This window comes from Alternaria postmessia (assembly GCF_024291825.1).
Source record: "Alternaria postmessia strain BMP 2775 chromosome Unknown scaffold_4, whole genome shotgun sequence".
NCBI classification, from domain to species: domain Eukaryota; kingdom Fungi; phylum Ascomycota; class Dothideomycetes; order Pleosporales; family Pleosporaceae; genus Alternaria; species Alternaria postmessia.
In genome coordinates, this window is record NW_026260077.1 from 406635 (window position 1) to 423571 (window position 16937).

A 16937-nucleotide genomic window follows, 5' to 3' on the forward strand; every position below is an offset into this window, starting at 1 on the left:
GAGTTTGTTGTATCATTTGTCATTGTCCGGCTGTGTCTGGTTGTTCTCTACAGTTACACGCCGCAGATATTCATCCTCCAGCCTTCATCCACAACTGATGAAGAAAGCAAATCACGCCGTAACCGAATTCCCATTGGACCCATGATCGTCATGCACACAACTCATCTCTCAATCCTGAACCTAAGCAGAGGCCTCGAAAGCGGAAGGGAAGCGACGGATGTTGTCGGCAAGGTTACCCTTGTTGCGGAGGAACTGGACGTAGGCACCGTCAATCTTGACCTTGCCCTCCTGGCGGAGGTCAATGTACTCCTGGCGCTTGAGAGGAGTGAAACCCCAGTTCTTGGAGACGATGATCTTTTGGCGACCAGGGAACTGCCAGCTAGTTAGCCTCGTGTCATTCTGCAATCGTGAATTAAACATACCTTGTACTGGCAACGCCTGAGAGCCTCGAGAGCGACAGCGCGGTTAGAGTCCCTAGTCCGGACGGACATGAGAATCTGGCCGATGTTGACACGAGCGACAAGACCGTTGGGCTTGCCGAAAGCACCACGCATACCGGTTTGCAATCTATCGGCACCAGCGCAAGACAACATCTTGTTGATACGGACGACGTGGTAGGGGTGGACGCGGACACGGAGATGGAAAGATTCCTTTCCACCGTTCTTGACGAAGTACTTGTTGGCGCAAATACGGGCGGCCTCGAGCGCCTCGGAGGACAGCTGCTCGTACTCGTTGGAGACCAAGTGAATGCAGAGCGGGAAGTCGTCTACGTTAGCCTTCTTGCGACCAAGGTCGAAGATGCGGATCTTGGCATCGGGGACACCACGGTTGAACCTGCTCTTGGGGTACTACAGCCCAGTCAGTCTATTGTCCTCCTCTCGCGCATTTCCCAGTCGGATTCTGACGTACGGGCTTGTTCTTGCAGTAGCGGTAGCAACGGGCGGGACGGCGGGCCATTGTGACGGTATTTCCTGCTGTGAATCAATGAGCGGATGTCCGGAGTCGTCGAAAGAGAGGGCGAGCGCAAACTGGTGCAGCTGTCAGTAACACGTCTACCGGCGGTGAGCGATGCGGCGGCCGTACGTACCTTACCCTATATATGACCTTGGTGTTAGTGGGAGGTGTCTGAGGCGAAGGCGAAAGGGAAGTCGTGATGGATTGCTAAGCGGAATATTGACGTACGCACGGACCCTGTGTGGGCAAGCACCCCCAGCCGGATTTCAAAGCACAGCAACGCCACAGCCCGCCCGAGCAGCGAGCTGCGAATGTGCAATTCTGGGGCCGCGTACAGCGATCTCTATAGCCGATACGGCGCATGTTTCAACAAGGTACGTGCAACATGGAACCCAGAAATGTTCTTCGTAATCACAGTCGCAATCGCAATCCATGGATGAGTGTGACCAATACTCAACATGCTGTGCACTCGGGAGTGCAAAATGCACGCGTCGTACTTGAGACCTGCTACAGTCCCTTCGCCAGATTTGCGCTGCATCTTGATGCATCCATGGCTTCTTCACAGATGAGTCGATGCATAATGGTCTCCAAGAGCTCGGTCCGTAAGCACTAGCAAGGCGGAGTGGGAACCTGTCTTGGAAGAGTCACGTCACAAAGTGCAGATTTGGACAGTCATTATGGCTCATGAATCTTGTGGCATTCATTGGATATCATCATGGGTCGAGCTTGCGCTACGCCCTAGGTATCATGTCTAACTGTTTCCTTTCCATTGCCATGGCACTCTAGTTCTCGGTGTTCTGGCTCAAGATGTCGGAGTCACCTGTCAATTTGTCAGCGGGCTGTGTTTGATGTGACCAGAAGAGGAGATACATACCGGCATCGAGGATGGACATGACGGAGCAGCGGAAGAGCTTACCGCAAGCGGTGCCCAACTCAATCTAACTGGTATTAGCTGATAGCTCTCCGAAGCCGTGTTCAGACCTCTTCTCAGAGCCAGCCCTCGAAGTATACCCAGCACCAAAGAGCTCGTCGTCGTCACGTTCTGTGTACATTATGATACATCCTGAAACCGTGGAATAACGAGCTCCATAGCGTACAAGGTATCTTGTCGTTAGGCAATGAGAGTGGACGGGGGTGTACGTACGTTGTTACCGGAGAAGTGGTGGACGGAGGTCTTGGACAACATGGCGTAGTCTGTCTGGAATTAGCGATTGCTCGTACAGAACAGATGACAGTGTTCCTTACACTCGAGCTCAGACTTCCTCAGGGGAGGGGTGTTTCCGGCGATGATGACGAGCTTGGCCTTGCCAGTTCGCAGGCTCTTGAGGGTGGACTTGTAGCCGAGGGTGACCTTACCGGACTTCATCACAAGCGCAAGGCGCGAGTTGATGGAGTCGGCGGTTCTCTTGTTCTTCTTGGGGGCCATCGTTGCTCGTAGGAAGTCGAATGTGGTATTCCTAAGGGTTGTTGAGCTCCGGTCGTTGTTGATTGATCGTAGGAATTGGGGCAGTCGCGCGAAAATTGTGTGGGCAAATCTTGGCGCGCTAGCGATTAGCGCAACTCCAGTGGGCGAACAATGGACATAGCATCTTCACGACTTGTGATGTTACGGATCGACTTTGACTATTGATGTGGTGACTGGAAAATTACTTGTTAAGTGGGTTGGAATAAGTGGCCATACTGTGTTCTCCCTAGGTCACCGCAACAGTGTATATGAGCATTCTGTACTATAGTGAAGGCAGGATAGTCATATGTTTGATTCAGATGTTCTCTAGCTGAGAATGGCCATACAAACACCTAGCTCACAGTACTATGTAGAAAAATTCGAGCATAAAGACAACGCTATCCAACATGGTATCATTGCACTTTGACACGCCATCAATTAAGACGCATCCACCAAACTCCTTCTTTCAACACATCTACTAGGCTTCATCATAAGGAAACTCTGACAACAAGAAGCCCCGTTTATGCCGCTGCTCTTTGCGCCTGTCGTCCTCCTCGGGTCGGAGCCCCAACAGCGCCAGGTCTGTTCAAAGTGTACTTTGCGAAAGCCCTTGCCAATGCCTTCTTTGCGCTGACCTTTTGCGACCCAACGAAAGAGTCGACAGCAACAGCAATGGCGCGGTCAATATCCACCGACGCAACGTAGTCGGAGAGACGCATCTTGCAGAAGGACTCTGCAATACGTAGGATGGCTTCGAGATGACGGACCTGTAGTTGTGAGTAGGTGCTTTGTTAAAACGAGTTGTGTACTTACGGTGATAGGGTAGGCTCCAGTTGCCATAGACTCTCGGCGCATGTCTGCGAATAGACGTGCAATCTTATCTTGTTCAATCTGGTATAGCTTGGGCCTGCACTTCTCCCTCGCGTAGAGAATGTACTTCCTCAAGAGGTCTTGAGGGATTTCACCCTCTTTTATCGGAGCGTCGCCATCAACTTCCATTTGGTCGTCGCCGTTCTGTGTCGCTTTCGACTTGTCAGAGTACCCGTATGCCGAGTTAACAAGAGGATGAGCACGGCCGTGGGAGTTCACAACGAACTTGGCTAGGCGTTCATCCTCCGCTGGATCAACAGTATCGCGTACAACACATAGAATGTCGAATCGAGAAAGAATAGGCTCGGTAAGCTCGACATTTTGTGAGAAGGGAATCGTAGAGTTATATCGACCACCGATGGGGTTGGCAGCTGCTACAATCGAGCAGCGAGCTTGAAGGGTTGTGACAATACCAGCTTTCGAAATGGAGATGGTCTGTTGCTCCATGGCCTCGTGGATAGATGTTCGGTCCTGGTCGTTCATCTTGTCAAACTCGTCGATGAGGCAAGTACCTTTATCAGCAAGTACAAGCGCACCACCCTCGAGAGTCCACTCGCTCGTCATAGGATCCCGACGGACGGAAGCGGTAAGACCAACAGCGGAAGCTCCCTGACCAGTTGCGAAGACAGCACGATGGGCAGTCTTCTCGACATATTTAAGAATCTGAGACTTGGCAGTACCAGGATCTCCAAGTAGCAGAACGTTGATGTCGCCACGAATCGAGTGACGACCAGGAGCTTCTTTGCTGACACCTCCGAAGAGAGAGAGTGCCACGGCAGTCTTGATGTCAGTATGTCCGTAAATACTTGGAGCGATCGAGTTGATGACCTTATCCACGATACGAGGATCCTTGGACAATCGTCGAATCTCCTTCTCATCATCTTCGGTCAACCGGAAGCCGGCTAGTTGATCATGCGATTTGACTACGTAGTTTGCCTCAAGAATCGTCGCAAAGACGGGGAAACCGTTCTTGTTGTTCAGGGCTGCATCGTAGTTGTTACGATAGATACCGGTGACTTCGATCTCCTCACCGGGCTTTGCGGAGTCTATCAGATCCCAGAGAAGGATGACCTCGCGGTGGCGAGGCAAACGTCCCGCTGGCACAGTCCCTGGAGACTCTTGCAGGGTAAGTTTCTGGTAGTTTCGGTAGACCGTACGCTCGGAATTGACCGTAAATGGACCACGTGATTGGCAGTTTTGGCAGAAGGAGATTTTCACCTCAACGTTGGAATCTTGGTGGAAGGGACCAAGGGTAACGCCACATTTGGTACAGTCAAACTTGACGTACTTCAATTGAGGGAAAACTCCGCTTCGGCGGGTGACAACACCACTGACACGAACCAGACTGTTAAGATGTGATTGGCGGAGCTGGCGCAGAGTATACTGAACAGGCACGTCCGTGATGCGAACGTGAATCTCAGAATGGATGCGCTCGTAATCCGGGTAGTGGAGTAGGGCGACTTCCATAGCCACCTGATCGAAGATCTTTAACATCTCCGTTGGAGTGTTGGCTAGCCAATATGCTAGTGTCGCCTTCTGTTCGGCAAGGTGGTCGAATGACACCTCTAGAGACTCTGCGTTGACCTCACCCAAGGTCCGAATGCGGGCTCCGTATACTGAATGACCCTGCTCGTCGGTGTATTCTGTGAGGAAAGACTTGAACTCGCGCGCAATGGTCCTGGCGACTTGAGGTTGGGCCACCCAATCCGTCAATGTGTTGGCTTTTACATCGGTAAGCGCCTCAAGTGTCAACTCCTCGTTCATGATATCGTCAGTCATGTCCATATCGTCTTCTTCGTCGTAGCGGTTTCTCCGAACGCGGCGGCGCCCCGTTCCCATCAGACCTGCTAGGCCATCCTGCTCGTCTTCGTCTGGCAGGAAAGCAGCGGGCATGCGGCGTCTTGCCTCTCTATCACGAGCATTGAGTCGCGCATCAAGCTCCCGCCTCTGAGCAAGACTGAGCTCTTCGTAATCGCCCTCATCGTCGATACCCTGGCCTTCGTAGGCATCGTTTTCTCGGGCTGCGTAGTCGTTTTCGAAATCGTCTGCGAACAGATCAATTCCTTCCGCCTCCTCTGCATCTTCGTCGAGGTCGTCTACATCGCGAATGATGTCGTCATCGTCGAGCATGTCTGCATCGTCATCTTGGGGGAGCATGGGAGGAGACGAGGCCATTGCTGTGCTTGTTTAGCCATTGTTGTGTCGCATATTTCGTCGCACTCACGGCTGGATGGCGGATGCGCCGCTGAAGAAGGTAGATCTTCATCGTCTCGTGCGCGTTTATTGTTTCTGCTACTGGGGCCTAGCCCACGGTTTGCGGACGACATATTGGAGCGAAGTGGTGGTGAACTGATGTTTGTTAGTGTCTTGTTGTTGTTGGTGGTAGAGAGGGGCTCGAGTCGTTGCTTGGCCTACGAGTATCGTGGAAATCTGAGACACTTACCTCATAGTCGCTTAAAGCACGGTTCTTTTCATATACCACCGAGACAGATCAAGGTGATATGGAGCTGCAGAGCGGGGTTGAGGGTGGGAGAGAAGGGGTTGTAAGGGCCAGCAACACGCCCGCGTCGCGCTTTCCTTTTCCACGCGTAAAGTGGTTTCGCGGTGGCCAATCAGCGGCCACGCGCATCCAGCGCCTTCATCACCGCTCACCAGAGGTTACGACCTGTAACCACTACAACCGATTTAATTTGTCGTAGGATCTTGTGTTTTGACAATTCGTTGGTCGTTCCTCGACTCCAAATAACACTTTCTTCCGGATAGGTTTATCACTCGTTGCATCGCAAACATGGCCGAGTCACAGTCAACAGCCATGTCCTCGAAGCCACGCACGAGCAGCATATCGCAAGCATCAGAAAGCTCGCAAACAGCAGCCGAGTACGTGCCTCCCGTAGCTCTGCTTTGGACGTGACAACTAACAGTATACCACCAGCTTTATCAAAGAACAACTCAGCCTCGAAGCAGAAGCACGCGAGGCTCTTCCATATGTCAGTACATATGCCGCCTCGATTGCGCGTTGACTTACAAGATGTAGCAATTCGACACCTGCACACGCGATCTCGGCCCTCTCCGCCAGAGCCTCTATGCATGCCTTACGTGCAACCCGGCACCAGCATCCTCCGCTCAGCAGTACACCCCAGCAGGCGTCTGCTACTCGTGTTCGATCTCGTGCCATGGCGAACATACTCTTGTTGAGCTGTTCAACAAGCGGGACTTCATATGCGATTGCGGAACTACTAGAATACCGGACATGACGCCTTGCACGCTCCGCCTCAACGTGGAGACTGGACGGAAAGGCGACGTGACGGGTGAGGAGCCAGCAAAGACGAACAAGTACAACCAGAACTTCAGGAATAAGTTCTGTGGCTGCGGCGAGGACTATGACCCCAATCAAGAGAAGGGCACAATGTTCCAGTGCCTTGGGCTTGGAACTTGCGAAGAGGGCGGCTGTGGCGAAGACTGGTGGCACCCTGAGTGCCTGGTAGGCTTCACTCGGGCTGAGTATAGCAAGATGATAGAGAAGCCGAACATTGACGACACGGCTGGTACGAAAGATGCAATGGAGACCGACAAACCTGCGACAGATGGAAATAAGAACAATGAACACACAGATGAAAAGGCACCTCCGAATTCAACGGATATTGCGGCTACAGTGGCAAGTGGTGATGGAGTTGACGGAAACGACATTGCAGGAGATGCTGGTGCTCAAGAGGACGATGACCCACCGCTACCTCCAGGTTTTCCTGAGGAGGACGACTTCGATCACTTCATCTGCTACAAGTGTGTTGCGGCAAACCCTTGGATCAAGCAGTACGCTGGTTCAACTGGATTCCTACCACCAGTCTTTCACGACAAGACTATCGCGCTTTCTTATGCACAAAAGTCCACCGTCTCAACTTCAGAGCACATGAACGGCGATTCCAAGAAACGCAAAGCTTCCGACGAAGACGAAGAGGAACAGACAGCAAAGCATCTTACAGCACCCGCCCCGGCTAAGCGCCAAAAGTCTGAAGACCCAAGTGGCACACTCTCCAGCATCCCCGAGGATACTAAGACACTTCCCATAACACTAAAGAAGCCGGAAACGCCAAAGCACGCTTCCCTCCCTCCTTTGCCCGAAGCTGCTCTCACAACACCCTTCTCTCTCTTCCTCAAGCCTGACTTCCGCGACCATCTATGCCACTGCGACGCCTGCTATCCTCAACTCAAAGCTCATCCTCAACTCCTAGAAGAAGAAGACACCTACGAGCCCCCCGTATCTGAAGAGGGCGAAGAAGGTGGACAGTCAGTTGGCACAGGCAGTATTCTCGATCGTGGCGAAGCAGCATTCAACAACATGGACCGTGTACGTGCTATTCAGGGTGCAATGGCATACGCGCACCTAAAAGACAAGGTCTCGGCGTTCTTGAAACCTTTCGCTGAGTCGGGTCAAGCTGTTGGCGCAGAAGATGTCAAAGCGTATTTTGAGAAGCTGAGAGGTGACGCGCAGGGTATTCAGGAGGCTGCTGGTGAAGCGAAAGCAAGCAGGGATGATGGAGATGATGGTGGAGCTGGAGGGGATGGGAGGAAGGAGCAAAGTGGGTATTGAGCGTATATTCGTCTCTTCGAACGGATACCGAAATTGGTTTCAGGGTTCGTAGGAACGCATATCTCACTAGGGAGTCATGTCAAGCCACAGTAGCACGAAATTGAATAACGACTTGTAGCACAACAAGAGATCAAGCTCTCTCGTATTCGAAAATCAACGACGAAATCATGAGCACAACTTTGCGAATCTGGGCGTAGTTGCTTTACAAAGCAGATGACATTATCGAATCTTGGGTATCAAATTAAAGCTACATTCTTTTTCTTGCAAACCAGCGCAATCAATCATTTTTACAAAACACATAAAAACATGCTAAACATCACTCCCTTGGCTGGCCGCTCAAGCCGTCACGGTTACAGTGGTCGTCTCCTTGACAGTCTCTTTTTCCGTTGCCGTCGCAGTAACAGTCACGGTAAATACCTGACTTGGTGGTATCGGTGTGATGATTAATGGGCCTTCCGAAGTTGTCGATGAGGGCACTGGCTCTGGCTCTGGTGACGCAGAAGATGGCATATCTGTAGGTGCCGGCGGTATTGGCACGGCGTCGGATGTCGATGCAGTTACCTCTGGAGGTGGCGCAGTAGAGGATGAGAGAGAGGGCTGCGAGGAAGCCTCTGGAAGTGATACCGCGGATGAAGAAGATGTGGTTGTTTGCGCCGAACTTTCAGGGGCACTTGAAGTGGTCGGTGTGATGGAGGATGCCATCGCGGGTGGTGTAGGTGTAGGCGCAGGAATTTCGGACATCGAAGACGATAGCGCGGGCGCCGTGGGCGTTGGCTCCGCTACCTCCGAAGAGGAACTTGCGATTGAAGATGATGGGGCCATCGAACTGGAAAGAACTGGCTCTGGCATAGCGGAAGAGACAGGCGTCTCAGGTGCCTGACTAGGTTGCGGTGTTGGCGTTGGCATGACTGTGGTGAATGATGTTACGATCACCACAGGCGGTACTTGAAGAGATGCTGACGGAGATACTTCAGCTGGAGCATTCGAAGGAGACGGTGTAGGTGCACCAGCAACTTCTGATAATAATGAAGAAGAAGAAGCTAAAGAAACGGACTCTTGCGCTTCGGATGGCATAGCTGACTCCTGTGCAGGTGTTTGGGGTGGCTGAGATGTCGCATAGATGGTGGTGTATTGTGTGACGACGATACGCGATGTTACATCTACGGCATCTGATGTAGTCTCGGAAGGTATAGCAGCTGTTGGCGAGCCGGACGATATGGGAAGTGGGAGTGCCAGAGAAGTTGAATTGACCAGAGGTGTGGAGGATGACGCCTGTACAACCGACTCGATCATGGAAGGAGTACTTGTAATCACCGAACTAGCAGTAGTATTGGCAACCGGCAAACTTGAAGGTGCTGCCGCGGGATGGGTGAAGCCAGACAAGCCTCCAGTGGTGGAAGCTAGGACCGCGCTTGTCGCCGATGCAGGAGGAGTAGCAAGCGAAGTAGACGTCTCTTCCTCTATGGGTGAGTAAGTGAACAATGGAATTTGCTGACTTGTCTGGCTAGCTGTCTTGTTATCGACCGCCCCTACTGAACTCGACAAAATTCCAGTTTCGATGGCGGACGAGATTGGCACACTGACGCTTTCTGTTGGCGTAGGTTCCAGACTTTGTGTCACTGAAGTAGTGGCTACTGCGCTTGAACTCTCCTCCGTACTTGGCAAAGCTGATGGCGTGATATATGAGGTAGAGAAGACTGTCTGTGGATCTTGTGTTACAAGTGGTTTCCCGTCGGGGAGGACGAAAGTGATAGCTGGTGCTATCGAAGTCAAGATAGTTTGTTGGATTGGCTCCACTATAATAGCAGTTTCTGCTTCCGCAATTTGTTGTGTTGATGTTGAAAATGCGGCAGAGGTAGTGTTAGCATAACTCGTAAAGCTACACGAAGTCAGCTATTATTCTCGCAATATTTGAGTGAGCTTCTTACAGTTGCCTCCGTTGATGCTTGGGGACCGGCCCGGCGATTATTGATGTTGAATAAGCTGCCAGCAGCAGAATAGTGGAGAAGATAGCCATCGTCAAGACGACTCTTTATTAGGAGTGGATGAACGAAGGAAAGACGGCGCTTGCAGTCAAGATGGAAAAACGATGGACTGAAGGACAAGACTGAGATAGTGAACGATTAAGAGAAACGATCGGCAAGGAGAAACAGACGGCAAGGAAAGAGAACAAGGAAAAGAACGAGAATCGTTCGTCTCAAGCAAACTACAGTCTAGACGTTCAGATGGCTACGGTGAGGGCCTCACTGCTGAGCGGGCTGGCAGCGGGTTTTGAAGCTGCATTAGCCGCCATGAGCACGGTTTGAGTATACAATGGAACAAAGAGTAGTACTGGCCCAGCATTGTCGCAGTGGCCTGTAATTTGGACGTGTCACGGGGGGCTCAGAGGAAAGTAGCGCTGGTGAGTGGAGGAGTGGCTGTGGTGCTCTGGAGCCGTGACATGGTGTTTCATCCGTGGACCAATGAGACGGCGATATGGCATGATAGAGCCACGACCTCCAAGCGCCTGGCCGAGCGACTCTGCCTCCGGTGCAGAGCCTCCAGATCCCCATATGCCAGAAATAGCCTTTCGGAATGAGGCTCGATTACGCGACCCGAAGCCGTTGAGTGCTGCCGCTTGCCGCTTGTTCACGCAACACACTGCCGGCTCTCGGCTTTGCGATGCGTTGGAGACGTGGACCCTGCAGGATTTCTCCACAACACCGCATCTCAACATTCACGATAGACTGCCAGCTAGATGCCTGCAGGTAGCAGGTATAGCTATCGACGATTTTCATAGTGGATCGAGATGTGTTGGCGGGTTTGCACGTGCCTGATGTTCATTCGTCTGGGCGGTGGGTGGTTGCTCAGGTAACAGGCGAGTTTCGACAAGGAAGAACAACACAGACCGCCATTCCGCTAGGACCAGGCCCTTTGCATTGGCAGAATATCGCCAGAGCTTCGACGTCACGTACGGTAGGTCCAGCATTCTTTTCTCTGTAGACGTAGCCTTTTGTTTCTCTTTTATCGTGCCGCCTTGCATCCTCGGTCTTCACCATGAGCGTACGCGTCGTCGCGAGGATACGTCCTCTTCTGAAACAGGAGCTCGACAAAGACACCATTGTCACCGCAGAGACATTGGACGGCGAGACTACCCCGGCCGTCGTACGGATACCGAGTCCCAAGAACGAGGCCGAGTCCTTCAGCTTCCAATTCAGCTCTGTGTACGAGCAGGACGCGACACAGCAGCAGCTTTTTGACGCCGAGAGTGAGTTCGCGATGGGACGCGTTTCGGGACGGAAGCTGACTCCAGGCTAGTCGCGCCGACGGTGAAGCATCTCTTCAATGGCTTTGATCTATCCATCTTTGCGCATGGCTGTACCGGCACCGGCAAGACACATACGATGCGAGGAGGGAAGTCGCTGGCAGACCGCGGTGTCATCCCAAGGCTGTTGAGCTCAATATACCGGCGATGCAAGAAGATCGAGAAAGACACGGCCGGTGCCACACAAGTCGAGGTTGCTCTGGAGTACTTCGAGATCTACTGCGATCGCGTCTACGATCTGTTCGAACCCCCGGAGAAGCGCACCCCGTCTGGTCTGCCCATCAGAGACAACCACGGCAAGACTGTCGTCGTTGGTCTTATCGAGAAGCCATGCACAACACTGAAGGAGTTTGAGCAGCTTTACGATCAAGCCAACATGAACAGGTCCACCTCTGCTACCAAGGTTAGAGTCCACACGCGTCTGAGATAAACACTCCTAACGATACTGCAGCTCAACGCACACTCCTCCCGGTCGCATGCCGTCCTCTGTGTAAAGATCACGCAAACCACCGAAGAAAGTGTTCGCGTCAGCCGAGTATCTTGCATTGATCTTGCAGGATCCGAAGACAACAGACGAACCGAAAACAACAAAGAGCGCCTCGTCGAGAGTTCGGCCATCAACAAGTCGCTGTTCGTGCTTGCACAATGCGTCGAAGCCATGAACAAGAAAGCCAGCCGGATTCCATACCGCGAGTCCAAGATGACGCGAATCTTGTCCCTAGGTCAGAATAAGGGCTTGACTGTCATGATTCTGAACCTTGCCCCAACCCGCGCATACCATCTCGACACAATCAGTTCTCTAAACTTCGCTAGCCGGACGAAGAAGATCGAGGTCGCAGAGGTGGAAAACGACCCAATGTACAAGACGGCAGTTAAGCCATTGGCGACAACCACGAGCCTTGGTGGAGCAACCATGGCACGGCAACCGCTCAGATCGCTCGCGGCCAAAGCCAATGCGAACATCCCAGAGCCAGAGAAGCAGAAGAAAGGGGAAAAGCCTATCAAGGCCTTCTCTGTGTACTCTGATTCTCACAAAGCTGCTCCTCGTGTGACTAACCTTGCACAAAACCAAGGAGTACGGAGAACAGAGGGTTCCAAGCGAGCAGCTGAACCTAGCACCACCTTTGCGACCCGACCGACAAAGGCATTCCGAACTGGGGATAACACCTCACGGATACCGAGTAAAGAGCCTGCCCTGACAAAAGCCTCGATTGAAGCTCTCATCGCACAGAAGGTGGACGAGGCTCTAGCAGCCAAGGCGTTGCAAGATGCTGGCACAGCTGCGCCAGCGCTTTCTGCAGAGCTGCAGAAGCGTTTGGATGAGCTCGAGCACCGCATCGATGCACACGAAGAGGATGGAAAGTCGCAGGGCTTGCAGTTCCTGCTAATGGCCAAGCAACACCACATGCGTGGAGAAGATACCAGTGCACTGAGAATGTACCAACTGGCACAGCCGTTTTTCCCTGGCAACGCAAAGCTAGAGTCCAAGATGAAAACACTCGAAGACCGAATACGCGCCAAACGGGAGGAAAGCATCAAGCACGTCTCTGCTCCCGTTGAACTCCCGTCGCACACTGCAGCCCCCGTCACAAACGTTCTCATGGCCCCCCTGAAAGCTGAAAAGAAGACCCCAAAGCCTAGGATAGTCTACAGAGATGAGTCCGAAGATGACGATGAATTTGCTCCCCCGCCGCCCTCTGACCACGAAGAATCCTACGCCTCCGACACTAGCTTCCAACACACCAGCAAACCCAAAGTCACCCGCAAGCCAAAGAAGACTACCAAGAAACTGCCCATATTCCGTGACGACGCCGCTGCTACTGCTACCATCGATCTACCTGTCCATTCCGCCGCTCAACAAACACCTCGCACTTCGCACCTTCTTAAGATTATCAACTCACGAGACGTCAACCAGATCAAAGCGCTAAAGGGTGTGGGTGCAAAGAAAGCGGATAACATCGTAAACTGCCTGGTCGAAATGGATGATGCGGAAATTATGGATCTGGAATCGCTGGCTATGCTTAAAGGTGTTGGAGGCAAGACGGTGGATAACATGAGGATGGGGTTGAGCCTTAATACTAGTTACGATTTCTGAGCTTAGGCTCGCTTTTTGCTGTTCGTTCTTACCAAGCATGGTGTTCACGGCGTTTTTGGCAGCGCGCCTGTCGTGAGCGCATGTTTGCATTGCATAGAAATGGCGTTTTGGATTTGGTAGCAAAGACTGCCTTGCATAGTTTGGTCCTTGGAATTCCGACTCTTCATCACCGGTGCTTTCCGTCGAAGATGTACTATTCACTCAGGTTGTCATAGAGGTGAAGGGATAATAGCAAATCGTTCAAGATATCATTATCATACAGGATCGTAGCCTCAATCTCAGCCCAGAAGAAAGTAACCGCACTCGTTCAACCAAACTCAATCCCCCATTAGGGAAGCGACTAAAACGGCCAAACCCAGTCCTCAGTCTCCTTAGGGTCCATGCCCTCGTGGTACGCATAGTTCTTGGCCTTGATCTGCTCATCAAGTAACTTCTCCCTCGTTGCCGCACCCTTGTTACCCAAGCTGGGGATGTTGTCGAGTGCGTCAATCGCCAAGCTGTAGCGGTCAGTACCATTCCTGATAGCCAGCTCGAGAGGAGTGTCAATGTTGCCCTTCTCCCTGTATCCGCGGACGATCAGGTTCTGCTGGCCCTTGCGTCCATATGTCAAGCGGTGGATCAGCCAGGGGTAGGAGTGGAAGTTGAAGATACATGGTACGTCATCGGTGAAGATGGCCTTGTACTCGTGTGCCTTGAGACCGTGAGGGTGCTGCTCCTCGTCGATGAGCTTGAAGAGATCGACAACGTTTACGAAGCGGATCTTGAGATCAGGCAGATGTGTGCGTAGCAATGCTGTCGCGGCAAGGGATTCGTGTGTGGAAACATCACCACACGATGCCATGACAATGTCAGGCTCTTGATCCTTGTCATTACTCGCCCATTCCCAGATACCAACGCCCTTTGTGCAATGGGCGATGGCTTGCTCCATTGTGAGATATTGGAGGTGCTCTTGCTTGTCGGCAACGATGACGTTGACGTAGTTTTCGCTACGAAGGCAGTGATTCATCGTTGAAAGTAGGCAGTTGGCGTCTGGCGGGAGGTAGATACGGACAACTTCAGGACTCTTGTTCGCCACTACGTCGAGGAATCCAGGGTCCTGGTGAGTGAATCCGTTGTGATCTTGTCGCCAAACAGTCGCAGTACTAAATGTAGGTGTACGAAGTCAGTCTATGTCCCATATGCTTTTCGTACAGAGACACTTACAGCAGAATGTTGAGTGAAGCAATCTTCTGTCTCCACTCGACTTCGAGGCACTTCTCAATCCATTTACAGTGCTGGTTGACCATGGAGTCAATAATGTGGATGAAAGGCTCGTAGCTGTTAAGCAGACCGTGTCGTCCAGAGAGGATGTAACCCTCCAACCAGCCCTGAGCAAAGTTAGTATTACGGTATTAAAGAGGTTTGTGTATCTTACCTCTACAGTGTGCTCAGACAGCATCTCCATAACGCGCCCTTCGTAAGCTAAGTTACCACCATCCTCGTCCTCCTCAAAGTACTCGCCCATCCAGACCTTTTTGCCTGCCTCGTAAACCTTGCCGAGCTTGTTGGATTCAGTCTCGTCAGGACCAAATAGACGAAAGTCTTTCTGGTTCTCTTTGATGATGTCGCGCAAGAAGGCCGCGCAGTTGGCCATACTACCGACCTTGGCAACACCACCCTTGGTCACCTCGATAGAGTAGTCACGGAAGTCGGGTACGTGAAGCTTGTGGCGGATAAGACCACCGTTTGTGACAGGGTTGGCGCTCATCCTCCTGTTGCCAGTGGGGGCCAACTCTCTAAGTTCAGGAACAAGCTTGCCGTTCTTGTCGAAATGCTTCTCAGGCTCGTATGAGCGCATCCACTCTTCCAATATTTTGAGCTGAGACTTATCCTTGAGAACATTCGTAAGAGGGACTTGATGCGCACGCCAGAAACCTTCCAAGAAGTGGTCTCCATCGAGCTTCCTGGGTGCTGTCCAGCCCTTGGGTGTACGGAGCACGATCATGGGCCAACGCGGCCTGAAAGCTTTGCCCGAGTCTCTAGCCTCTTTCTGATATTCGCGGATCTTTGTGACACATCGTTCCATCGTAGCGGCCATAGCTTGGTGCATCGATGGGATATCGCTGCCCTCGACGAAATAGGGTGTCCATCCGTAACCAACGAAGAGCGCTTCGAGCTCCTTGCGGCTCACGCGAGCGAGAACCGTGGGGTTGTTGATCTATGCAGTATTAGCCAAATCCTTCCACAATGTTAAGTGCCATACCTTGTAGCCATTCAGATGTAGTACGGGCAAGACCGCACCATCCGTGATCGGGTTCAGGAATTTGGTTGAATGCCAGCTCGTAGCAAGGGGACCAGTCTCAGACTCACCGTCTCCAACCATAGTCAGAGCGATGAGATCTGGGTGATCAAAGACCGTTCCGAAAGCGTGAGAGATAGAGTAACCTAGCTCACCACCCTCATGCAAGCTACCAGGTGTTTCGGGTGTGGCATGAGATCCAATTCCACCGGGGAACGAGAAAGATTTGAAAAAGCGCCTCATACCCTCCTCATCCTCGCTCTTGTCAGGGTAGACCTCGGAGTAGACTCCCTCGAGGAAACTGTTTGAGAGAACAGCGGGCGCGCCATGGCCAGGGCCAGAAATGAAGATAGCGTCCAAATCGTACTTCTTGATAAGACGGTTCTACAAAGTTACAAAGTTAGCTTGTTACGATTCGAGAACCGCATATAATTGTTCATACCATGTGAATCCATGTGAAGCTCTGTCCAGCATCCGATCCCCAATGTCCCAAAAGGCGTCGCTTGAGATGGTCCAGAGTGAGTGGGTCGCGGAGAAGAGGGTTCCTCCGAAGATAGATCATGCCCAAGCACATGTACAGAGAAGCATGGAAATAATCGGTCATCTTCCGCACCTCATCCTCGCTGAGCGGATGTTCGGTGACTGATGATCTTGCGGGCCCGTATGGGGAAATGCTGAGGTGCTCGACATCTTCAACTACTGTCTCTGGGTCTACTGGAGCTTTCGCTACCATGGCGTCCATGATCACAGGTTGTCTGAAAGGTCCGACCTTTCTTCCGTTCAGGTAAGGTCTCGAGTGCCGCTAGGTCTGGGAGAGGTGGCTGAATTGCGTGGGATATAGAGGCTCCAAAGAGCAATTGCAAGCAGAAAATACGTGTAGAGATTGAGGAGTAAGGGTTTCAGATAATGTTGGAGAGTAGAGGTAGAGGACCTTTAAGCAGTCGCGCGGCAGTAGTCGCGGTTGCAAGCTTGGAAGCTGGTCAGCGGCAGAGCCGGAGACGCTCTCCTGATCCATTGAGCTCTGTCATTGGTGCTCTGCACGTAATCATGCTACTGCAGCGCGATACCATCATAGCTACAAATTCCTTTTGGGTCTGTTTGTTGGTTGCGTCATGGCCTGATGGACCGAGGTGGGGTCAACCAACAGTCACGCTAGTGGCGACGCGTTCCTGTCAATCCTCGCCATCTGCCATACATGGCGTGATATATGTCTGAGCTGACTGAGCCGGCGACGAAGAGTACCTGGATACCGGATGCTTCTCTTTCCGCTTGTAAAATAAGAATTGTGCTCAAGTTGGCGTGGCAAGGTTGATGCGCCAGTTCTGAGTATACCTTTAGCATGCTCTCAACAGCGGAACGCGGCGGACAAGCAAGCCTCCACTTCCCATCCAACCCTGGTTTCGG

The 16937-nt window shown here is 52.1% G+C and overlaps 5 protein-coding genes across 5 annotated transcripts; 2 read left to right on the forward strand and 3 right to left on the reverse strand.

Annotated features, from left to right (window-relative positions):
* Window positions 1-1736: 1736 nt before the first annotated feature.
* Window positions 1737-2380, reverse strand: RPL30 (60S ribosomal protein L30; the record flags this gene model as incomplete). The annotated part of the gene is made up of 4 exons (XM_051727482.1): window positions 1737-1774; window positions 1829-1892; window positions 2099-2148; window positions 2200-2380. The coding sequence occupies 4 exons, from the start codon at window positions 2378-2380 to the stop codon at window positions 1737-1739; spliced, it is 333 nt and encodes a 110-aa protein (XP_051592795.1).
* Window positions 2381-2919: 539 nt separating this feature from the next.
* Window positions 2920-5595, reverse strand: MCM2 (MCM DNA helicase complex subunit; the record flags this gene model as incomplete). The annotated part of the gene is made up of 3 exons (XM_051727483.1): window positions 2920-3165; window positions 3212-5445; window positions 5493-5595. 3 exons carry the CDS (start codon window positions 5593-5595, stop codon window positions 2920-2922), a joined length of 2583 nt encoding a protein of 860 aa, XP_051592796.1.
* A 461-nt stretch (window positions 5596-6056) lies between these two features.
* J4E82_001168 (uncharacterized protein) lies at window positions 6057-8736 on the forward strand (the record flags this gene model as incomplete). The annotated part of the gene is made up of 4 exons (XM_051727484.1): window positions 6057-6145; window positions 6201-6255; window positions 6303-7845; window positions 8318-8736. The coding sequence occupies 4 exons, from the start codon at window positions 6057-6059 to the stop codon at window positions 8734-8736; spliced, it is 2106 nt and encodes a 701-aa protein (XP_051592797.1).
* A 2156-nt stretch (window positions 8737-10892) lies between these two features.
* J4E82_001169 (uncharacterized protein) lies at window positions 10893-13255 on the forward strand (the record flags this gene model as incomplete). The annotated part of the gene is made up of 3 exons (XM_051727485.1): window positions 10893-11103; window positions 11154-11563; window positions 11612-13255. 3 exons carry the CDS (start codon window positions 10893-10895, stop codon window positions 13253-13255), a joined length of 2265 nt encoding a protein of 754 aa, XP_051592798.1.
* Window positions 13256-13595: 340 nt separating this feature from the next.
* Window positions 13596-16266, reverse strand: J4E82_001170 (uncharacterized protein; the record flags this gene model as incomplete). Its single annotated transcript, XM_051727486.1, has 5 exons — window positions 13596-14397; window positions 14459-14622; window positions 14670-15452; window positions 15498-15917; window positions 15976-16266. 5 exons carry the CDS (start codon window positions 16264-16266, stop codon window positions 13596-13598), a joined length of 2460 nt encoding a protein of 819 aa, XP_051592799.1.
* Between the last annotated feature and the right edge of the window lie 671 nt (window positions 16267-16937).